Below are 24,765 nucleotides of genomic sequence, written 5' to 3' on the forward strand. Positions count from 1 at the left end.
GACTCAGTTCTGCGTTGTTTTTTTCCCCCCAGTGTAGACATAGCCTCAGTATTACCTTCCACTTCAAGTATTAAAAGCCTAGCTGGAGTAATATCTATGATTGATGAGAACCATGTATGACTCTCACAAGATAGCTCAGTTCAAAATCCCATACAAGCCCTCCCCAAGACAGGGAATATCACCATACCATATGCTATAGCTCTAACTAAGTTATGGGCTTGATGCAGAAGTTACTGGGTTTTATACAGGAGGTCAAACTAGATGATCATAATTGTGCTTGTGGCTTTTCATCTTAACACTTAGTTAAGAATCCTTGAAAATATCCAAATTCCACAGTTGGAATCAGAAAGTCCCTGCAGTCTGCAAGGAGAAATAGGCTGTTAAGTATTAATATCTTACTTGAGATTCACTGCAAAACTTTTGCCTAGGTTGAGCTTGTTGTTTCTGTAAGTGACAATGAACACAGTAAACTGAATGAATTGTAAAGAGCTCCATAATATGTAGTTTTGTAGTGCAGCCTGTGAACTGTGCAGAATTGCATTATGTTGCAATATGACCCACTTTTTTGGATTCTTGTTTTTAATAGGTGACAAAAGTAGAATTTAGTTTACTACATAGATGGAGTCCTGAATCACTGTCTTGGAGTATACTGCATTCTAAATAATTTGGGCTTCCCCCCAGCAAAAGTCAGCTTTCTAATAAAACTTTTCCAGAGTTTAAGATTTTGTTTAACTTGCTCTTCAAGGGATTAGTAGCCCTTCCAACCCTTTCCCACACCCTTACCTGACCCTCCCCATCCAGTGGATGTTAATGATGCAGATGAAAAAAGAAAGAACAATCCTCTCTTGTACTGAACTGGGGTTGAACATACTCCATGATGAGAAACTACAAATGCCTCCAGTAGTTTCACTTAGCTGTTATTCCTGTTTTTGCAGAAGATAAGAGTAAAAAAGCCAGACTAACAGGAATTTCTCACAAACATTTCTCACAAACATCAGGAAATGGCCCACCTGATGATCACTTTAGATAAGCTATTACCAGCAGGACAGTGGGGTGGGAGGAGGTATTTTTTCATATTCTCTGTGTATAAATAAAGTCTGCTGCAGTTTCCACGGCATGCATCCGATGAAGTGAGCTGTAGCTCACGAAAGCTCATGCTCAAATAAATTGGTTAGTCTCTAAGGTGCCACAAGTACTCCTTTTCTTTTTGCGAATACAGACTAACACGGCTGTTACTCTGAAACCTAAAATTGACCTGATGTCTCAGAGGGAACTAGCACTGGGATTCAGGGCTTTCCTCAAACTTTAGTACCTCAATCAATTGCTCTTTGCATCTCAGTCATGAACATTTCAGCAAACCTAGTATTCTGTCTTTTGATTTTTCTATTACAAGAGAATTGTAGAAACAAAGAAAATCACCCCCATCCGAAAGCAGACTGCATAGTGATGTACATACCACAAGTATTTGGGTAATATTACAAGAAGGATTTCTGGCAGCATGACTTCTGGGAAAGAACTCAGAGTATGCAGTGGTTGTACAGGGCTCTCAGTGATTGTGGGCACTCTTGAGTTTGTGTAGTTTACAGTGGTTCTACTTTGTATTGTGTTTTTGCCACACGCACAAGCTAAACAGATCAGTACTTGGCAGGGAGATTTCCAAGGAACATTTAAGGTTATGCAGAGTCTGGTGATCTAGTAGGTGGCACTTTTCCTTCTAATTCTGTACTGAGCTAAAGCCCTGGCCTGGCAACAGTAGAGGACTGTGTTGCTGGAAGTTTGTGGTTCTAATGAAATATAAAACTGAGCTGACAACTTGCAACATGTTTCATATGAGTAGCAGAGATAACGCTGGGCATCCTAGTCAAACACCAACTTGGGTAATTAAATGCAGCCTACCTAGTTTCCTCCTGCAGTTTTAATTGGTTGTAGGGTGACCAGACATTCCAATATCAGCAGGACCTTTCTGATATTAGGGGCTTTGTCTTATACGTATAACTAAACCTCTCCTCCGAAAAAAAGTGTCCCAATTTTTCACTCTTGCTATCTGGTCACCCTAATTGATTGCTTCTTCACGTCTTGTGTTAGACTGTTGCATAGCATTGCTCTCTACATTAAACAGCCACTACATTCAACCTACAGGTGGCTGCATTTCATAGGTGGGTGTAGTGAAGATGATCTAAAGTGTGTTAAATTCATTTAGGATCCTTTGAAATGAAAGACACTGTAGAAATGCAAGCATTATTTTGATACAGTAAAATCTGTTTTAAGTGACTGAAAGTGATCAGAATAAATGGCCTAAAAGATTAACAAAATTGAACAGGAAAAAAAAAAACTTGAAGGTGCTTTCAAGTGGTCTCTTAAGGTTGGGAGATAGTCTGTACTGCAGGTTTTACTGTAAGAGATACGTGTATAATTACACACACAAAAGTACCTTAAAAGAACATTAAAGTTGCAAAGTCAAGAACTCAAAAGTTAGGAAATTCCCTAATTAAGGTAGCCTGTTCCCTCCTACTCCAACTGTTTGTCCCGGGTCTCCTTGCCCAGCCAGTCCTAGTCCTTCTCCCCTGGGGTACTTGGTTTTCTAGCCACGTCCCTCTGGAGTCCCACCCCTTCCAGGACATCAGTGTCCTTCAACAGTATTAAGACCCAGGTAGTGAACCTGTTAATGAGCCCGTCAGGGTCATCTTCAATTCCAGTCTCTTCACCAAGTGACATGAAAAGACAACAACAACTCACTTTTTCCCCTATAGGTTTGAGATTTCAGTCTCTCTCCCAGTTCCCCTTTGTTCTATTGTCAGGGCACCCTCCCCGCAGTCATTTCCCTCAAGTTCTGTCCAGGGTTGGGTCTAAGGATGGGCAAGCAGGGTGCTCACACCTAACTTTTTTGGGTGGGAGGGGCTTAGCCACTTCAGGGGGACAGCTCAAAATGTTTTTCACCCTAGTTAACAAATGGCTAGGGCTGCTCCTATTCTACCTCTTTACAGACCCTCCACTAAAGTTATTGCTAGCTCCTGCAGCTTATTCCTCTCTTCAGCAACTCCACCCAAAAGAAGAATTCTACCCAGCATCTCCCCTAGCCTAACAGATGCTCTTAGCCTCCTAGTCTGCTGAATTCCTTCTTTTATGGCAACCACCCAGCTCCTACCAGCTGGTTTTGATACCAAATTGAGCCTGACCCACCCTCTAGGTGCAACATGGTGAGCTAATTGGGCTCCCAGCCTCCTGTTAACTCTTTATTGGGTTGTATGATGTTTGTACACCCTATCACACCCTGACACAAAGACCATCCCCCCTGCCAAATATCAAGTCCCTGCTCCAAAATATGGGGACCCTTGAACTGTTCAAACAAAAGGTTGCCAATTTTTTTTATATGGACAAAACAATGTATTTTTCCTAGACTTGTTCTCACAAACAGCCAAACAGTTTTGCCTGAAATTAAGAAAGGGAAAAAAAATCAATCTGGGGCAGACACCTAGCATGGAAAATTTGAGCCCAAATGGTTAAAATTTGACAAAGTTATAAACAACTGAAAACAGGATCTGATAATGGGAAGTCTTAAATGGGTCCTATAATGGGCAACCGAATAATAGGTGGCACTATCAGTCCCATCTATAATCAGTTTTTTAAAAAAGCAGCCCACAGAATGCAGACACAATAGAAATTCCAAGACTTGCTGCAGACTTCTAGCAGAAACACTGTATTGAGGTATGTTGCCTACAGCATAATTTCAGTGGAGCCAGAGTAAAGAATACACAGTGTAAAATCGCAAAAAGAAAAGGAGTACTTGTGGCACCTTAGAGACTAACCAATTTATTTGAGCATAAGCTTTCGTGAGCTACAGCTTGCTGTAGCCACAAGTACCACAAGTACTCCCTTTCTTTTTGCGAATACAGACTAACACGGCTGTTACTCTGAAACCAGTGTAAAATCAAGCTCAGAATGGGCAGTGCATAGTAAACTTGAACCAAATTAAGCTCTGTGCATATCCATTCAGAATACTGCTGCAGAGATCATTTTCCTAGCCTAGTGCTTTGAGCATGTCACCCTTCTCTGGCTCCCCCTTCTCCATTGCATAAAACATAAGCTACTTGTCTTCACTTTCAAGGCCCTTCACATCCTATCCGCACCCTGTCTGTCATCTCTCTTTCACTACTGAGAGGTTGATTCCTTTCTCTAGTGAGCCTCCATGGCCCACTTGTTGAATTTTCAAATAAGCACGTTCATGCTGTCTCCCAGGCTGCTCCTCATGCTTTGGAGGAGCTCCCCATAAACATATGCCAAGCTACTTCATTTTTTTCCTTTGAATGCCTCCGTAAAACTCTCCTTTGCCCTGATGCCTACAAAAAGCTTTACAGTGGTTTGGCTGCTGGCGTGCAGAGATCTATTATGCTTACCACTGTTGTCTCATTGTTTCCTTATGCTCCCAGATCAGTCTGTCTGTATCTATCTGTTGTCTCTTGTCTTCTACATAGACTGTAAACTCTTTGGAGCAGGGACTGTCTTTTTGTTCTGTGTTGTACAGCACCTAGCACAGCAGAATCTGGGTCCACAACTGAGTCTATTAGGTGCTATGATAACAGTAATAATAATAGTAATAATCATAATAACAATATGGGGGCTCAACCTCAGTATGGTAGTGCATGGTGAATCTGAACCAGGATAATTTATCAAATTAAGCTGAAATGTTATCAGTCAATTGTAAACTGATGTAAGTGGATCTGGGAGTTTGTGCTGATTTAACTAACTGTGTTTAAAAATTATTTTAGTTGAACTGGTGCTGGTTCTCCCACTAGTATTCTACAGTGCCCTGGCAGCTTTACAAAATCTCCCAGAATGCACTGCTTCTGGAAGCTGAGCCAGGAATTGTGGGCGAGTTGCCCAGAAAGCATTGTAACTGAAGTTGTTTAGTACAGTTCTACTGTGAATGTGGAGAAAAACTCAAACTGGTTCAGTACAGTGGGTGTGGATGCACTGAAATATTTTTTCTTAAACTGGTTGTTACAAATGGTTCAATTCTGTGGCATAGATAACAGCTTGGAAATAGTGATCTTAATATTCCACTTCCTGGGGCATGATCCACAGCTTAGGGAATGACATAGGCATGGGTAGTACACCTGTAGCAAAAGGCAGTTGCAACGTTATAAAAAAGGGAATAAATAACTTGAATGAACACCTGCCAGAGACAGGAATCTGGTTGCTTTCAGCAAGTCATAGTTTTCAATGTGCTTTTCTTCCACAAGTGTAGTTAGTGTGAATAATACAAAAGGAATCTCATTTATGTTTGTTTCCTCTGTTCAATAATGCAAGTAACCGATATTTTCTGAATAAGTTCCTTTCAAGACTCCAGTGCAACTGGTTATTGCTCTTTTCCAACAGCAATCCTCTATATGAGAGTATGTCAGGTAGTGAGATTGGGAGTGAGCAGGACTGAGAATGACTGTCTTCATCTTCACATGTGAAGTCCAGAGAGTTCCTCAGCAGCATGGGAGCAGATTTGCTGACATCAGGAAAGCCAACATCAGGAGACTGTAAGCTCTTTGGGGTTTTGTTCTGTGTTTGTACAGCACCTAGCACAATGGGTTCCCTGTCCATGACTACAGTTCCTAGGAGCTACCACGATATAAATAAATAAATTAAATAATAGTGCATACGTAAGTTGGCTGTGTTGGTTCAGTCATCTATGCCCTCTGTGTCTCAGCAGTTCCTGTGCACTGTAACTAAGTGGAGAATTTATCTTCGTAGCAGAAGTCTGTGAAAAGTTCTTTATAACTCTGAAGGCATTTTACACATTGTTGGGCACTATACCAGGCACCTGATGCACCAGTCTGTCTAGGGAGAAGATCCACAGGGAAAAGTAACATATGTAATACTAGTAATCAGGAATGCATCTGATGAAGTGAGCTGTAGCTCACGAAAGCTTATGCTCAAATAAATTGGTTAGTCTCTAAGGTGCCACAAGTCTTCCTTTTCTTTGTAGTAATCAGACAAAGACCTTTTGCATGATAATTTGTCATGTATATTACAATATGTTAATGTGCGTGGCAGCTCTACTGTATTTATTGGCACGTCTACTCTGTACTGTATTTAGTTCTATTCCAGCGATACTGAGACCTCAGTGGTTCAGGAGCCAAATTAGTGATCAACATTACCCAAAAGAGCTACAGTACTGTGAATTCATTGTTTCATTTATGGTAGGACTATTCATATTTAAACAGTATGATGGGGATAAGTGCAAAGCACCAGCACCACCCAGTGACTTCATTAGCAATTGAAGGTGTTCTACACTTCTCTGGGGGAACTCATCACCACACAGGATCAGTCCCTTAATTAACAATACAGAATCAATATGTGATTTATTTTAAAATGCCCATAGTAAATAGTAAGTAGCTCAAGATGCCCAAGGCTGGAAATTAACGAGAAAGTAGGTCTCAACTGACAAAGCATTGTTTGGAGTAAGGCGTGCAAATACCACTGTTTATTGACACCTGGAAAAGCGCTACCAAGCTTTCTCAATCATCTGTCCTGACGTTAGAATGAGAGGGACTGCTGTTCCCCTGGTTCAAACAAAGGGCATGATTCTTTGCTGCACTGCATCTAGCGCCAACATTTATATCAGTGCAAAGTTAGTGCAAAATTTGTGTAAAAAAACTCTACCATTTTGCTTTCGTAGCATTTTACACTCACTTTGAACAGGTGTAAGTGAATACACAACATGCAGCGCAAAGGAGAATAAGGTCTGCACTAGACAGCTGTACTGCTTTGACCATATAGGTATAGTTAAAGGGATACTACCTCCCCTCCGCACCCTCCACACTCTTTTATATTATTATAAGTGCATCCACACTAGATCTTGTATTGGTTAAAAAAAAATCACATCCCTAGCCAATGTAGTTATACAAATGTTTTTCAAAAGATTTGCTCTAGGAATTATTTTGGGGAAGTTCTACAACTTGTGTTATACAGGATGTCAGACTAAATGATCACAAAAAGAAAAGGAGGACTTGTGGCACCTTAGAGACTAACCAATTTATTAGAGCATAAGCTTTCGTGAGCTACAGCTCACTTCCTCAGATGCATATCGTGGAAACTGCAGCAGGCTTTATATATACACAGAGAATATGAAACAATACCTATTCCCACCCCACTGTCCTGCTGGTAATAGCTTATCTAAAGTGATTTCCAGCACAAATCCAGGTTTTCTCACCCTCCACCCCCCCACACAAATTCACTCTCCTGCTGGTGATAGCCCATCCAAAGTGACAACTCTTTACACAATGTGCATGACAATCAAGCTGGGCTATTTCCTGCATAAATCCAGGTTCTCACATCCCCCCCACCCCCATACACACACAAACTCACTCTCCTGCTGGTAATAGCTCATCCAAACTGACCACTCTTCAAGTTAAAATCCAAGTTAAACCAGAACATCTGGGGGGGGGGGGAGTAGGAAAAAACAAGAGGAAACAGGCTACCTTGCATAATGACTTAGCCACTCCAAGTCTCTATTTAAGCCTAAATTAATAGTATCCAATTTGCAAATGAATTCCAATTCAGCAGTTTCTCGCTGGAGTCTGGATTTGAAGTTTTTTTGTTTTAAGATAGCGACCTTCATGTCTGTGATCGCGTGACCAGAGAGATTGAAGTGTTCTCCGACTGGTTTATGAATGTTACAATTCTTGACATCTGATTTGTGTCCATTTATTCTTTTACGTAGAGACTGTCCAGTTTGACCAATGTACATGGCAGAGGGGCATTGCTGGCACATGATGGCATATATCACATTGGTGGATGTGCAGGTGAACGAGCCTCTGATAGTGTGGCTGATGTTATTAGGCCCTGTGATGGTGTCCCCTGAATAGATATGTGGGCACAGTTGGCAACGGGCTTTGTTGCAAGGATAAGTTCCTGGGTTAGTGGTTCTGTTGTGTGGTATGTGGTTGTTGGTGAGTATTTGCTTCAGGTTGCGGGGCTGTCTGTAGGCAAGGACTGGCCTGTCTCCCAAGATTTGTGAGAGTGTTGGGTCATCCTTTAGGATAGGTTGTAGATCCTTAATAATGCGTTGGAGGGGTTTTAGTTGGGGGCTGAAGGTGACGGCTAGTGGCGTTCTGTTATTTTCTTTGTTAGGCCTGTCCTGTAGTAGGTAACTTCTGGGAACTCTTCTGGCTCTATCAATCTGTTTCTTTACTTCTGCAGGTGGGTATTGTAGTTGTAAGGAAGCTTGACAGAGATCTTGTAGGTGTTTGTCTCTGTCTGAGGGGTTGGAGCAAATGCGGTTGTATCGTAGAGCTTGGCTGTAGATGATGGATCGTGTGGTGTGGTCAGGGTGAAAGCTGGAGGCATGCAGGTAGGAATAGCGGTCAGTAGGTTTCCGGTATAGGGTGGTGTTTATGTGACCATTGTTTATTAGCACTGTAGTGTCCAGGAAGTGGATCTCTTGTGTGGACTGGACCAGGCTGAGGTTGGTGGTGGGATGGAAATTGTTGAAATCATGGTGGAATTCCTCAAGGGCTTCTTTTCCATGGGTCCAGATGATGAAGATGTCATCAATATAGCGCAAGTAGAGTAGGGGCTTTAGGGGACGAGAGCTGAGGAAGCATTGTTCTAAATCAGCCATAAAAATGTTGGCATACTGTGGGGCCATGCGGGTACCCATAGCAGTGCCGCTGATCTGAAGGTATACATTGTCCCCAAATGTGAAGTAGTTATGGGTAAGGACAAAGTCACAAAGTTCAGCCACCAGGTTAGCCGTGACATTATCGGGGATAGTGTTCTTGACGGCTTGTAGTCCATCTTTGTGTGGAATGTTGGTGTAGAGGGCTTCTACATCCATAGTGGCCAGGATGGTGTTATCAGGAAGATCACCGATGGATTGTAGTTTCCTCAGGAAGTCAGTGGTGTCTCGAAGGTAGCTGGGAGTGCTGGTAGCGTAGGGCCTGAGGAGGGAGTCTACATAGCCAGACAATCCTGCTGTCAGGGTGCCAATGCCTGAGATGATGGGGCGCCCAGGATTTCCAGGTTTATGGATCTTGGGTAGTAGATAGAATATCCCAGGTCGGGAAATTGGTTAGTCTCTAAGGTGCCACAAGTCCTCCTTTTCTTTTTGCGAATACAGACTAACACGGCTGCTACTCTGAAACCTGTCATTATAAATGATCACAGTGATCCCTTCTGCCTTGGAATCCATAGGTGTAGACCAGGCCTCAGGCCCAAATGCATTTCAGTCAAATTTGGAGAATGGTCTAAAGGAATAACAAATCAGTCTTGTCAAAATGTTTTACTATTTGATCTCTGCTTTTTTATCAGGTCACCCTTCTAGGAAAATAATCCAACTTAATTTTTTCATTCAGGCTGGAGTTTTTTCCTTTCAACCCAGATTCAGTTGCATTGCAAAAACATCAGAACATATTCACGGAGGTCATTATTTTATATACAGCATTAATATTTTTATTTGAAAGTCAGAGTAGTTCACATGTTCAAAACTCCTCTGAAAAAAAAAAAGCAAAGTGTTCGGAAGAGAGGAAGCAACCCCAAGCCCTTTTTATTACATGAGATAGGTGGGTGGGGGAAAGCTTACATTTTTTATGAGTTTGAACACATAACAATTTAGCAGGACAGTACAATGTAGATTACGTGCATTCTATTAAACCAAGGACTTGAATGCAATTTATGAAAATATGGTCAAGGATTGTAAACCATAACACCAATGCCAACGGACATCATTGCTAATTGATCATTGATAGGAATTATGCCCCTGACAAATGAATAACTGCTCAGTTGTTGAATGCCCTCTGTTGATATATCACACTCTTGCTATTATGGGTTTCATGAAATTCAGCATCATCACGAAACTGCAGCGAATTTTCACTATTATTATTGCTTTTAAATCCTCATCACAGATTGTCATTTATTTCATTTTGACACAGTTATTACTTCATAAAAGTAATCACTGACAGTTACATTTATACTTAGTTGTAAGATTTGGAGGGGTACATTTACCCGATGATACCAAACATAAAGGACCTGATCCAGAACTCACTGAAGTCATATGGAAAGCTTCCTATTGGCTTCAGTGGGCTTTGGATTCAGCCCAAAGAGCCAAATTCTGCTCACACTTACACCTGTGCATCCTCATTGAAGTCAATGGGTTTGCATGGGTTTGTCTGAGAGTAGAATTTGGCCCAATGTATTTTTATCATTTCCCACTCTCTCTCTTAGTTATAGGCTGTATTTTTATATAATTATGTAGGGGTCTGCCATATTCACATCTCCATTAAACTCAGACTCCATCTTCTCAATCTATTTTTTTTCCCAGTATTTTTTTCCTTTTGCCACATGACGATGATTGGGAACCTGTCCTCTGTAGCCTATAAAAGTGATGTTTGTTTATATTACATAAAATATAATTGAAATGTGCTGAAAATGTAAGTGGAGAATACATTTTGGGGCCAAAGTTTAGGCTTGACAATAGCGAGGGTGTGGTAAATTGTGGGTGAAGTGAAGAAAGACAATTCATAGCCAAGTTAGAGATAACTTAGGACATAACCCCAGGCCATGTTGTAAATGTGTTTGGCTCTAACAAGAGTTTTGGATGTAATGTAATTCTTTTGGAAGGATGCTATCTATACTGACAGTTATTGGATTGGCATTTACGCAGTTGTTAAAGATAATGTTTAATATTAAATAGCCAATATAGCGGAAATATAGATATGGTAAAAGATAGGCTTAATGCTAATTAATCAAGGATGTTATTGTAAATTATTTTTAAAAGGATAACACATTAATTTTAGATTAGCATGCTCATTCATTATCAAGGTACTATTAGTAAAAGGATTATTTACCCATTCTTCTCATTCAGGGAATGGTCACCCCGGTGCACCATTTCATTTTGGAATGTGAGTATAAAAATGCAGTGTATGGTTATATCATAATTCCTGTTTGCTTTAACCATCTATTCTATTTTCAATTTCTATTTTAAATGAAGTCTTTAATTCTATCACTCGTGGTGTCATTCACAGTCTTTGACTAAACTAAATTTATCTGTAACCACCCCAGAGCCTCAAACCTAAAGAATTTAATTTGGTTATTGGTATTATTATTTATACTGAAAATACTAATTGAAAATACTTACACCTCCGAGGGCTAACAGCTGGACCACTTCAGAGGTCTGAGTGCAGTTGCCAAAACATCAAAGTAAATTCTGACAGCTGAGATGAGGCCTTTCAGCTCAAAGCAATAAAAGCTCTTTCAGCTCAGTTTTAGTGGTTAGCATAAGTGAAAATTTTCAGAGTGGCCCTGGGCACAGACCCTTCAGGAGAATAACTGTTACTATGGATCAATATGCAAACCATGTAAACTCATCAGGACAACTACAATACCATGGTAGGGCCTGATCCTGAGAGGTACTGGATGTCACAACCAGGTCAAACCTAGAAGTTGGAGCAAGAGTCAGCTGGGTCAGGATACTAGAAGGTCAGAAGCAGAAGACAAACTGGGGATCAGAACCACAAGTCAGGAACCAGAGTCAAGATGGGTCAGGATACCAAGGAGGTCAGAGGCAGGAAACAAACTGGAGTTCCAGAACCACAAATCAGATGCCAAGAAATCAAGGACATGGAGTCACAAGATACACAGTCCCAAGCAGAGTGGAGCCCAGTTGTTCAGACAACTTACTGTTCCTACTGCAGTCCTAAGTAGGGCCAATGGGCCAATCAGCTGCTTCGGGGCTATGCCAAATGGACCTCAGGGCAGAGCCTAACCCTGGGGCTGGGCTTCATGGGTGCCAGGTAAGCCATTGGCAGCAGACTGCCAGGTGGCGGGTTGGAGTGTGGTTGTTCCTATGGCCTTTGAAAACCTGGGTTTGAGTCCTATGGGTTCATTGATGTCAATGAGATGCTTGTGGATTTGGGTTAATGGAAGTTATAGCTGCTCAACATCTCTAAGGATCAGGTATATAAAATCAACTCCTATGCCAGTTATCACAATGCACCATATATCATGTCCAGCCAACGTGAAATATCAGACTCAAAGATGGTGGCCTCTGATGCATGGGTGTAAAGAGAAATTCACTACATACAATGAGCCATAGCCCTCAGTGCACCCATAATCAACCATTGTATACCATACAACCACTAACACAGCAGATGTGTTAAGACACTGAAATATGAAGCCTGCCCAAGCACCCTCAGAAATGTTGCTGCTAGAATTAAAAGTCGTGCACTGTGACACATGTGATATACAACTCGCTAGCTACATGTCTCAGGTTAATGATGATGGATTTTTGTTTATGGCACCAAAGTACCTTAGCTAGAGAAAGTCCCAAGCCAACTTGGAACCAAACTTCAGGGTTGTTCGGTTTGGGCCCAACTCTGATGATAGCTCTTGATGGAAAAATTGTCACATTGTAAATCAGGCTATATACAGTTTTCATCCGATACATTATACATCTTCAATTCTGATTTATACTATTTCTAATTCTTCATATTCCCTTTCTAATTCTTCATATTCACTTTTTAATACAGCACTCATTATTGTAGATATTCTTGATTCCTGGAAAGCAGTTCATTCAGATCGGTAGTCGTTTTTGTTCTGGAAGGCAATCTTGGCTTGCCCGATTTATGATTTTTTTCCTCCAAGAGCTGCTGCTACAATTAAGCCAACCACGAGCACAAACATACCAACAGAAAGCAGTACCGTGATCACTATCATTCCTCCGGCCCGCCCTAAGAATGATCCATCATATGCCGTGAAGCTTGTCACTAAAATGTAAAAAGACAAAATATTTAGAGTTAAAGCCATCGGGGTAGATTTTCAAACCCATGTTTCCCTTTTGCACCATGGTGTGAGGGTGTAAGTAGTACTATTTAGTAGAACTGTCATCGCAGTTAACAAAACAATGTAAAACTTTAGAGCCTACAAGTCCCCTCAGTCCTACTTCTTGTTCAGCCAATCACTAAGACAAATATGTTTGTTTACATTTACGGGAGATAATGCTGCCTGCTTCTTATTTACATCACCTGAAAGTGAGAACAGGTATTTGCATGGCACTGTTGTAGCCAGTGTTGCAAGGTATTTACGTGCCAGATATGCTAAACATTCATATGATCCCTCATGCTTTGATTTGTAGGCTCTAAAGTTTTACATTGTTTTGTTTTGTTTCTGAATGCAGTTACGTAAAAAAAAAAAATTCTACATTTGAAAGTTGAACTTTCACAACAAAGAGATTGCACTACGGTACTTGTATGAGACTAATTGAAAAATTCTATTTCTTTTGTTTATCTTTTTTACAGTGCAAATATATGTAATCAAAAATAATATAAAGTGAGCACTGTACACTTTTTGTATTGTGTTGTAATTGAAATCAGTATATTTGAAAATGTTGGAAAACATCCAAAAATATTTATACTAAATTTAAATTGGTATTCTGTTATCGTTTAACAGTGTGATTAAAACTGTGATTAATCACGACTTTTTTTAAATCTCACAATTAATTGCAATTATTTTTTAATCGTTTGACAGCCCTACTATTTAGACATCTAAGCATGTGGTTTTTAGTTGCATTCAGATACTCAGGCCTTGTTTACACACGAACTAGCAGTTTGTCTAAAGGTATATGTACACTACAATCAGAGATGTGATTGCAGGACAGTTTGACATACTGACATTAGCTTTAATCTAGGTAGTGCAGCTCAAGGTAGCAGTGAAGAGGTGAAGGCACAGAGTTCAGCAAAGGCTAGCAATGCAAGTATGTGCCCAGAGTACCTGGCATGCCCGCACTGCCATGCTGCCACATCTTCAGTGCTATTTTTGGCCGTACTAGCCACATCTAAGCTAGCACAGATATGCCAGCGCATGCTGCAATTTCACCTCTGATTTCAGTGTAGTCATATCCTAAACATCTGGTTTTTTAAGATCAATAATTAAACTGGTGCAGTCTCCAGGTGGAATCTCTCAAATAAATTTTAAAATGGCTTATGTCAATTCAGCTTAATTCAGCAAGGAATCCATTTATGTTAATTCAATATAAGTCAGGTACAAATAAATTTAAGAGTGTCCAAGCTGAGCTTTTGCACTGGTTTAACTAAATCAGTTTTTATACCAGATTAGTTAAATCCATACAACTTTGTGTGAAGACAAGGCATTAGATGTCTAATCTAGTGCAGGAAGTTGTTGTTTACTTATTTTGAAATCTCAAACAGATTAATTATTTGTTATTAGTATTATTTAACCCCTATATTGTAGTGATGAATCAGGCTAAATGAAACCAGGGGCCTGCTTCTCGCGTGCCTTCCACCTTTTTGTAGCCCTTTACACCTGTGTAAATTAACTGATTAACTGCAAAGTGGATATAAAATACTTCTGGTATAAATGATAATCCAGTGCCAAGTTTCTGCACAGTTCTATGAACTGGATAGAGAAAGGCTAGTATTAAAATACCTTTAGCAGAACAGCTTATTATCCTGTAACAGGGTGATTTTATGACTCCGAATGACAGGAGCTTAAGGAGAATAACTGAAGTGACTTTTTCACTACATTAGAGACTCACCATTGTTTGTTTGTATGGCATCTGACCAGCCTGTGTGAGCTCTGATTACAGCATTTTCATCCAGAATAAAGAAATTCACCCTTAAATAAACATGGAAAAAAATAAACATTAAACATTCTCCTTAGCAGGATCATACAAAATGCCACTGTATGTCTAGTTCAGTTTTTAGCTCTGGATGGTTTTTAACCTTAGGATAATATTGTCCACCAGAAACAATGGCAAACATTTTTTATGATGGAAAATTGCTGTCACAGCCTGTTCTGTGTTCCTAAAGAAGGACCTTCTGACTCCCATCCCACCATTACTTGAAATGGTTCCTTACTAAGATGGACCCATGTCCAAAATGGTGAGTTGGCATTCAGCTCTAAAGCTCACCCTGTTTGGTCATGATGGAATTACTGCTGCTCTAACTCCAGCTCTTTGTAGACAGATGTGCCCTTTAAGAAACTTCTTCACCACAGCTGGCACTAATTGACAACACTTCTTGCCAGTCTCTGGCAAGGGTGCCCTAGCCTCAGCATAAGTTAGAATAGGTATAGGGCTGATGTAATTTGTAACAGTTGGCTATGAACTCTAAGGCTTATCTATAGAGTGTGGCAATGTGAACTAGAGGGGTGTGATTTCTAAAGTGCAACAATGTGTTGTGCACTAACTGGCCTGTGTAGACCATGCTGATGTGCACTAAATGCTCCTCAGTGCACATTATCGTAGATCTGTTTCAAACAGCACTCAAGTAACGTGCACAAGTGAACTTAGTTAACCCCAGCAAATTCTACATGGGCCAATTAGTGCACAACACCTTGGTGCACTTTAGAAATTACACCCCTCTAGTGTGCACTGTTGCAATGTGTAGACAAGCTGTAAGGAACCATACCCAGCTGTGAATTGGAAGAGCCCTTTCAATTTCCCAGCACACCTTCTAGTCTGTAGTGGGGGTTGGTTGGCATGGAAGCCAGGTCTGCCAGCTTTACTCAAAATCTCAAAATTTTTGCAAACTGGATATTGGGTGGGGAGGGGGATTTGTTTGGGGCAATCAGAATGTTTTGTTTCAATCATTTTGAAATGTTTCTTTTTGATTTTGACCTTTTTAATATTTTAAAATGTACTATGATTAGCTTAAATTTAGAAACAAAATGTGGTTTCAAACCAGAAAACTGACAATTTTTTGCTTAGAAAAATGTCAAAAAAGGACGTTTTAACAATTTCAAAACTTTTTTCAACATTTTTTCAAGTTCAGAAATTTGTCAGAACTGATCCTTTCCCACGAAAAGTTTCAGTTTTGACAAGTCAGCAGTTTTCAATGAAAAAACTATTTTGTCAGCAAATTCCTAACCAGCTCTAGTCTCAACCCAGCAGCTCTAGCCAGATTCTGGATACTTTGCAAAGGGGCTGGAACCAGAGGAGAGAATTTGTCCTGTGTACATGAGAGCCCATTTCTGAATGCATATGTATGTTTTTTAAGAGAGCTCTCATGTTGCCTTCCCCAGAATATCTCAGTCCTAAGGTAGTTGTGGAGCCTGAAAGGTTCATCTCTAAAAGCATTGTGTTTGGTTTCATTGGGTGTCTAAACAAAATGTATTAAACACTAGAGACCATGAATCAGAAGTAAGGAAGTCGCATTTTTGAGAATTCACCTCTCCTGAATTATAGTTGAAATGACTGAACTACACAGGGCAGGAAACAACTCTTAAACAACTCTCAGCCTAGCACATTTTAAAAAAACAAAAACAAATATTTAACCCTTTTTATATTTGCTAGAGAAAGGAAACCCTCTCATGCTTTCACGTTGCCAGCATCACCTTGTGTAAGAGCACTGACTTATCAAAGGCTAATATTTTAGCCATACTGAATGCACTTTCGTTTCAGTTGGCTCATACAGTACCTGTAAATCGACGATGGCTGAAGGACTCGATTGCAGAAGGAGCCTGTAGCTTTTTCACAGACTTCTACCCCCACCTGGTAGCCTACGACTGTGGTCAGCTTGTAATTCCCATCATCAATGTCCATGCTCACAAGATCCCTGGCTATTCTACATGAGACACTCTTGAATTCTCCCGCAAAGTAAACTTGGGCAGTAGAGGAAGAGTGGAGGGATTTGATCTGATCGGTGTCTGTCACAGCTTGAAAAAGGACAGCATAAAAACTTCACATTAATCATATGACCAATCAATGCAGCAAGACCATAACCTATTACCAATGCTGCAGTTTGCAGATGTTATTTAAGAAAGGGCTCAAGCATCCCAAACAGGGGAGTAAGGAACCATAAGGTGCCCCTTTCTCTCCCCTGGGTAGGCAACATGGGTTGTAGTGTGTAGGAGAAGTAGCTGCCCTGCAGGTGTTATTTCCTCACCAGTGCAGATAGGTGAGGAGTGGATAGAGCATTGGCACAGGATGAGCTGACACAGAGGGGGACAGATTGCAAGGTGCCAACCTAGTCCTCGTTGTCTGTATTAATGAGGGAAGAAAGGATAGTGTGAAAATAGAACTGAACTTTGAAAATGATTTTCTCTCCCAAATTTACAGTGTGTACATAACTCACGGGCCACAACCATGGTGCCTCAACTAAGCAACATTGTGACTAGCCAGGGGCCAGAGTAGGTATATGGATTGAGCAGTGTGGGTATCTATAGGGCATGGATTGGATAACATGGCTACTTGCAGGAAGAACTGATTGGAAAACAGAAAAAACTTTAATGGAAATTCTCTTTGTGCTGGGGGCCAGTACCCCCCCACTCCCCCTAAGCCTGCTCCTGCCTCCCCCTGCAGAGGCCTGGGGCCACACACATCCCCGAAGGGCGGGAGGTGGGGGCTGCGTAGGGCACCAAAATGGCTAGGGCTGGCCCTGCAGGGTGGGCTCAAAAAATAACTGGGAACCACTGCTTTAGGGCCTCAGCACCATTAAGTGACTAGCATTGTCTACTGCATGATGCCACAAACTTACTACAAAATTATCACACTCTCTGGTGACCTTGGCACTGAATATTATAGAACAATATGCAAAAAGCCTCAGGACTAGCCTGGATTCCACTCATCAATTCAATACTGAAATCCAGCCAGGATTCCTACTCATAGTGACTTAAAGTCATTGCTATCTGAATGCAGTGGACTGTGTGGCATGACCTGCTGGTATCAGTTAAGTTGCTGCTAGACAGGTGGCTATGTCAAAAAGGCTATCTAACCATAGTTGTCCGCCTTTTTGACAGTCCCATTAAAGGGCAAGGATTGATGGGCATGGAGTTCAATCTGCCCTATCTCACATAGAAATCGTCCTTCTGAGTCATGGTTGAGTCACATCAGTGAGGCATTGTGAGGAAGCTTGCACTGTTGTTGCTCATACTCTATCTGGTCTTCTGTGGATGGCTGGAGGACTTTGGCCTGTGAGGGTGTCCATCTGTCATGGTTTATAACCAATAAAATAATGACAAGTTAAAAGAATCGACACATCAAAAGAGAAAATCAAGAATACGTCTTACCTGGCATAGCAACTTTATCACCAACAGCCGCTACTGCTGGTCTAATCATGGTGGGTGTGAATTGAGAGGAAGGAATACACTTAGGAATATTAACAATGAAAGATGAACTCATTCTTGCTGCTAAAATCACGCTCGCGTTTGGAAAGAAATCTAGTGCTGGAAATGAAAAAAAGATAATGTTAGAGCAAATTTGTTTCCATATAAATATATGATGACCAGGAAATTTAGCTAATGGATATTGATATATTTCTTAGAGCTGATGGGGAAATAACTTTTTTCCATCATGAAAAATCTCTAGGGACACAAAAAAAATTTTTTTTTTCATTTTCACTGACATTTTTCAGGTTTTTGGGTTTTTTCCAATGAAAGCCAAAATTATTCAACAAAATGGAAACGTTTTCACAAGAACTTTCTTTTCATTGAAAAGCCATTTTCCATTGTAAAAATGCTCTGATAGACAATTTTGGAACAGCTTCACTATTTATCTTGTGCTTTTTTCTTTTCTTTTCTTTTTTTTTAATGCTACAGACACTCAAGGAACAGATCAAATGTTTAGGAGAGAATCTTAGTTATTTTAATTAGGTGAATGTACCCATGAAACTTACGGTTTGCGGTTACTACTAAAGTAACCAAACTGGTTTCGAGTTCCTCGCTGGGTCTGTGGTTGGGGAGCGCAGCAGAGGCCCCTCTTGAGTGCGGAATACCTTACCTTGTTCTGCTTTATATATCTATGTTGAAAAACATAAACAATATCTACTAACCTAAGAACTAAGCTTACTAGCCTCTGTGAAAAAGATGTGCTGCCACTCCCCTAAAGCCACACTCCCTGCTATTTAAAGGAATTAAAGAGTTACACGCTGTTTGATTTTAATAAATTGTTAATCTATTTTAAAATAATCTATTTTAAAAACATAGGGCCAGATTCTCTGTTACTCCAGTCCAGCCCTGAGCACAGGGCCCATTGGAGGCAGGGGAAGGTGTGGCTTGAAGCTATGTTTGCACTTCCCTAATTGTAGCCCCAACCCAAAAGCTTTGATGCTTCCACTTTCTAAATTCAATGCCCAGGTGAGAAGCCAACCTCTCTCCCACAGCTATTGAAAAAGAGGAGGATGCTGGGATTCCTACCAGGCTGCTGTCCCTTGAGTCTGTTTGGAAGTCCCATCTTTCCTATCAGCCATTAGGTAGTATGTGACTGATAAATTCCTACCCAGGCCTCTGACTCTGGAAAGGAGAAGGAAAATTCCCTTTGACAGTTCACTCCCTCTGTTCTCAGAGCCTTCTGCTATTTTAACCCTTCCTGGCTGCTGTGGTGGAGGGAATCTGAAGTGTGGTAAAGCCTCCACTGCTCCACTCTTCCATTAGCTCTCTTAGCTGCTGAGAGGCTTGGGATTTTGGTTCTCTACCTCTCCCCCAGCCCTGCTTTTCAGTCTTCCTCCTACCAAATAGCCCCAGCACCTGCTACTGCTGATGCCCACTACTTTCCCAAACAGCTGCAGATTGAACCTCATCTAATTCTTGTCAGCTCCATTGTTGCCCACAAGATACTGAACAGCAGCTGTGAAATCTCAAATGGTCAGTTTTCACTCTGTTGCTGCTTCGGGGATCTTGAAGCAGCAGCAGAAGCACTGGGGCTGTCTGACTGCAGTCTTAGGAAGACAGCACTGCAATGGCTTACATTCTGTTCACAGCTGAAAGGTTTTCTGCATCACCATAAGGGCCAGAATCCTTAACATAAAATAAAAGAAAGGAAGCTTAGATTCTTCATAAGCTGTTGGCAACCATCTGGGAAAATTTCTTACTTGCAGTGGATAAGTTAGTTTTTCAAGCTCTCTGTGAGGGTATTGTATGGAGTCAGTAGCAGATCAGTTTATAGTGAGAAGCATTTGTAGTTATAAAACATTAAGATTATAGCTAGGTTAAACATCAGCCTTTATACACTTAAAAACAACTCTTTATATTTTTAATAACATCTCTCCTCCTCATTAATGCCCCCAAACAAGTAAAAAATGCTTCTCGTTACCAAGGAAAACAAATATGGAGACATTTGCTAGATATGACGTACAAAACAAAACAAACAAAAAACACAGACCTTTTTATAAAAGTGAAGAACATCAATGTCGATGAGGGAGGCAAAGGCAGCTTTATACTACTTTTCCATGCCCACAATCCAGAGGTCAGCCATATGTTAAAGCAGCTTACAGGGCTGCTCTAACTTTCACAGCTAGAACAGTCTCCTAAGGACTGTTTCAATGGCAGAAAATTGATGCCCACTATGTAGATGGAAGAGATTTGACTATTTTGACCATAAGCCTTAGGCTTGGCTTCCCTTTAGAAGACTATAGCCCTATCTGTACTAGTAGAAAGCTAAACTGGTTCTGAAATGGGTTTCCAACTACTGTCAAGTCAGCGAGTCCACACTACTTGTCATGCCAGATGCTTGCTTAAGCACACATGTATCAAACAAAATTGCAATATGCAGATGCAGAATGTTCCATCTACTTTTATACCATGTGAATTTGAGGAACTCAGCTTGTAGCTTTGAGGGACACTATCAGATACTTGAGGCTATGTCTACATTACACTACAATAAATCACCCCCATGAGTGACATAAGTTACACCAACATAAGCACTCATCTGCACAGTGCTAAGTCGGTGTGGACAGCTTTTCCCACCAACATAGCTCCTGCCACTCATGGAGGTGGTTTTATTATGCCAGCGGGAGAGCTCTGAGATGGGAGATGCATTGCAGCTGCACCACTGAGAACTTGACTTCAATGAGACTACTCATATGCTTAAAGTTAGACAAATGCTTAAGTACGTTGCTGAACTGGGGCCTAAAACTAATGTAACAGAGTGGAGAATCAGGTCCTTAATATTCTCTAATGCAGGGGTTCTCAACCCTTTTCTCTCTGAGGCTCCCAACAGCATGCTGTAAAAACTCCACGGCCCACCTGTGCCACAATAACTGGCTTTCTGCATATAAAAGCCAGGGCTGGCATTAGGGGGTAACAAGCAGGGCAATTGCCTGAGGTCCCACACCACCGGGGCCCCCGCAAAGCTAAGTTGCTCACGCTTCAGCTCTGGATGGTGGGGCTCAGGGCCCCGGACTTCATCCCCATGCAGTAGGGCTTCAGCTTTCTGCCCTAAGCCCCAGCAAATCTTATGCCAGCCATGCTTGACAGCCCCCCTGAAATCTTCTCGCAGCCCCCCAGGGGGCTTCAGACCCCTAGTTGAGAATGCTCTAATGTACTGTTAGTAATGACTGGGTTTTTTTTTACATGTGACTTTTAATCTGACAGTATACCCCTTAGTCACATCTGAGATAAAGCCCTTGGGCTCTCCTGTGCTTGCTGGAAGAACAGGTATAGCATTTTAGTCAGCCTGGATACCAATGTAATGTGAGCCAGTTCATTGTGCTCTCTACAGGGCCTTTGGCCATTTGTCCTAATGCTAATTCTTTTTCCTTTTGCATTCTGATGTACTGATTTCAGTTGTATGCAGTGTAGCTGTAGCCCTGTGGATCCCTGGATATTAGGGAGACAAGGTGGTCGAGGTAATATATTTTATTGGACCATCTTCTGTTGGTGAGAGAGAGAGAAGCTGTCGAAGTACACAGAGCTATTCTTCAGGTCTGGGGAAAGGAACTCCCAGTGTCTGTTCCACCTTGCATTTTGCTATGACCCTGGGAGTCCCTTTCCCCAGACCTGAAGAAGAGCTCTGTGTAGCTCAACAGCGTCTCTCTCTCTGACCAACATAAGCTGGTCCAATAAAAGCGATTACCACATCCACCTGACTTTGCCTCTCTGATTTCAATTTTGTTTACTTTGTTATGCTGAAGACCCTGATCTTTCAGTCCTTAGGCAAAACTCCCATGGAATTTTTTCGTGCTTGAGGACTGCAGGGCTGGAGCCAAAGGCCCAGACTCAGGTCTGAATAGAAACCCAGAGCAACTTGATTGGCTTGAATGGCCTTACTTTGGGTTTACACTGGTATCACAGAGAGCAGAATCTGGTCCAAAATGTAAAAATAAATAGTGCCATTAATGAATTACTAACAGTAGATTGTTTTCTAATACCTCCTTTCATTCAGAAGGAATCAACAGAGTTTTAAAGAATGTACCTATCACTCATCAAAGACCTGATCCAACTCCTGTTATAATCAGTGGAAAGACTCTCATTGACTTCAGGCAGTATTGGGTTGGGCGCTAAGTGAACACATTATTATACGCATAATGACATATGCTGTGGGCTTCATTTTCAGAGGCGCTGAGCACCTGTACCTCCAATGACTGCTGAAAATCAGCCTCTATATGAATACTGAATTAGGGGTGAAGAAAAGGGTCAAGAATAGGTGTGTTTGACCTTAAAAATGTTGCACTCCTATAAAGAATTATAGGATCTCTATCTGCACTAACTGTACTCTAATGATAACTAAAATGCTTATATAGATAAATGAAGTGACCTTACACATTTCTCCTATGCATGTGCACTATTTATCTTCCCTTGACTAAGACAGTGCAGAATGTTACCAACAACTTTCCTGCCTTTAGTATTCTATCACCCTTTGGGAGCATTCTGATCAGTGTGACAGACACTGCTGAATTACAAGATGGTTACAATGTATAAGTTTGTTGCAGTATATCAGAGACATTTTCCTTTCTTCTTCTTACAAACTACACCAGGAGAAAGGAAATCATACAATCTGGTACTTTCCTAATACCATTTTTTATTTTGGCTTCAATTTAGATAGTTTCTTTTCACCTATCATTCATGTAGCATGGAATTTTAATTTTTTTCTTTGTTCAGTACACATATAAATATCAGATTTAAAGGACAAAATTCTTTTCTCAGTTACACCTGTGTAAATCTAGAGTAATTTGATTTATTATTAGCTTTATTAATATTACCTATTCGTATTATTTTATATAGTGCCATGTTCATGCATGGAGCTGTACATATCAGTAAATTTCTTAAGGAAAAGGTATAATTTCTTGCCCACACTATGACAGTGGAAGTTGAAGTCCATGGAGATACTTCAGACCTATGCTGGTGTAAATCATGGCAGAATTTGGCCTGAAATGGTTCAAAATTCTATATCAAATAGAATTATGTTTTACAATCAAGGATTCACGTGGGAAATATGTATATCTTCTAACAAAGACATTTATTTGCCTGTAAAACTCCTTATATGCATGGCTCTACATAAATAATAATACCAAAATCTGAAATAAAATTAAATATTGCTATATTATTTCCTGTTCATCTAAACCTGGGTTGCACTGTTTCAGCATCAATTCGGCTGAGCGTTATGAAACATAAATACATTAATTCAAAGCATAAAACCCAATGTAGCTTACTACTACTGAAACAGAAATGTGGTACTTACAGATTTTGTCTAAACTGGACAGTTGAACAGTCCATCCTATTCCAAGGCAGCCAGCAAAGCAAACCAGCTGAATTAGCTTCATTGCTGTAATGTGAAGGGATTAATCCTACTTGGTGGACAACTGAGAAGTTTTTTGGTCTATAGATGTTCTACCTTGGAAAAGTGGGAGGGATTTGCATTCATTAAACAGGTACATGGAAGGGGGATGGGAGAAAAGGAAGAGAGGAGACAAGGGAGAGGCATGTACTAGATAAAGCTGCAATTCTTGTCACACAGTGAGGCAACAACATGGGTGTAAAGGTAATGGGAACTTTAAGGACTTCATCCAGTAAAGGGCTTAAAGTAGGAGCTTAAGTCCTTTCCTGGATCTGGGCCTAAATGCTCAAGAGAGCAGTGAGAGGACTTCTGCCCACTGGCGATGACCAGCCTGCTCAGAGAGCTTTGCATGAGAAATAATTTCTAAATGACATTCAGCTAACGGATCAATTTCATAGAGAAAATCACAACCCAATTTCATCTTTACATGAAGTAGAGAAAAGATGCTTGTGTTAAAGATGATGCACACAGCTGATGTAAAACACATACTGATGAAATAATAACCTACCCAAAACTCTCAGTTTCTTTCCATAAGGCACCCACGGAGAAGAGGAAAGATAAGTGAAAGGTAAAAGAGAACCTATAGTTTCTAGGAGTCAGCATTCTAATAGCGGGGCCCTTTGGTTTAGTTAATTTCAGTCAATTTGAGAGGATGAGCTGTATCCTTTACTCCACTATACATACTGTATCATTTTTCTGGGGAGTGGAAGGGGCAAGATTAGTCATTTATATAATGCAGGGACCCAGGATCTTATCCAGGGCTCCTTTAGGTCTGCCCTCAAAAGATTAACATAATCGGATCTTTATACAGTAGATATGAGAAAGTAATAAATTACCCACTTCACAGATATGTATTCCTACAGCTTTCAAAGAAAAGGTGGGACAAAATCGATCTAGTAAGCAAGAAGGTTTTTCTCAATACCGTAGTCTGTAAGAGTAGCGTCTATAAACTTTATGCTCAAGAGTGTGGTGAACCCAAGGTACATCAACTTTATTTTTGGAGGAAATAATATCCCCATTTTCTTGAATCCCTGAATATTGCTATAAACTAGGAGGAGTGAGGAAGCCTGGATGACATATACTCCAGTCCCCCAGGGAAAACTGAGGCGTTGGAGGCTATTGCTTAGAATTTCCTACTAGATTTTTGATGAAACTGAACATAGAATAAAAGTCAAATGTTCCTGTCCACTTTTGGATCAAGAATACTAACCTTAGCTAGAACTGAAGGCCTTCAAGCTAAGTGGTGCTGTATGTAGGCATTGGTGTTG

General features: G+C 40.7%; 1 protein-coding gene across 1 annotated transcript; it reads right to left on the reverse strand.

Moving 5' to 3' along the window:
* Window positions 1–9,440: 9,440 nt before the first annotated feature.
* Window positions 9,441–23,501, reverse strand: LOC311514928 (uroplakin-2-like). Its single transcript, XM_084617650.1, has 5 exons — window positions 23,402–23,501; window positions 18,016–18,171; window positions 16,425–16,662; window positions 14,543–14,622; window positions 9,441–12,755 (listed from the first exon to the last, which is right to left on the reverse strand). The coding sequence occupies exons 1-5, from the start codon at window positions 23,481–23,483 to the stop codon at window positions 12,613–12,615; spliced, it is 699 nt and encodes a 232-aa protein (XP_084473776.1). The 5' UTR covers window positions 23,484–23,501; the 3' UTR covers window positions 9,441–12,612.
* Window positions 23,502–24,765: the final 1,264 nt, after the last annotated feature.

The sequence above is a fragment of the Lepidochelys olivacea genome, assembly GCF_965140295.1.
Source record: "Lepidochelys olivacea isolate rLepOli2 genome assembly, chromosome: 1".
NCBI classification, from domain to species: Eukaryota; Metazoa; Chordata; order Testudines; family Cheloniidae; genus Lepidochelys; species Lepidochelys olivacea.

Coding starts and splice junctions, on each gene's coding strand:
- LOC311514928 (XM_084617650.1), bottom strand. CDS start 23,483: ATGAAGCTAATTCAGCTGGTTTGCTTTGCTGGCTGCCTTGGAATAGGA. Junction 18,172..23,401: donor GTCCAGTTTAGACAAAATCT/GTAAGTACCACA, acceptor TTTCATTTCCAG/CACTAGATTTCTTTCCAAAC. Junction 12,756..14,542: donor TGCCATACAAACAAACAATG/GTGAGTCTCTAA, acceptor TTTACATTTTAG/TGACAAGCTTCACGGCATAT.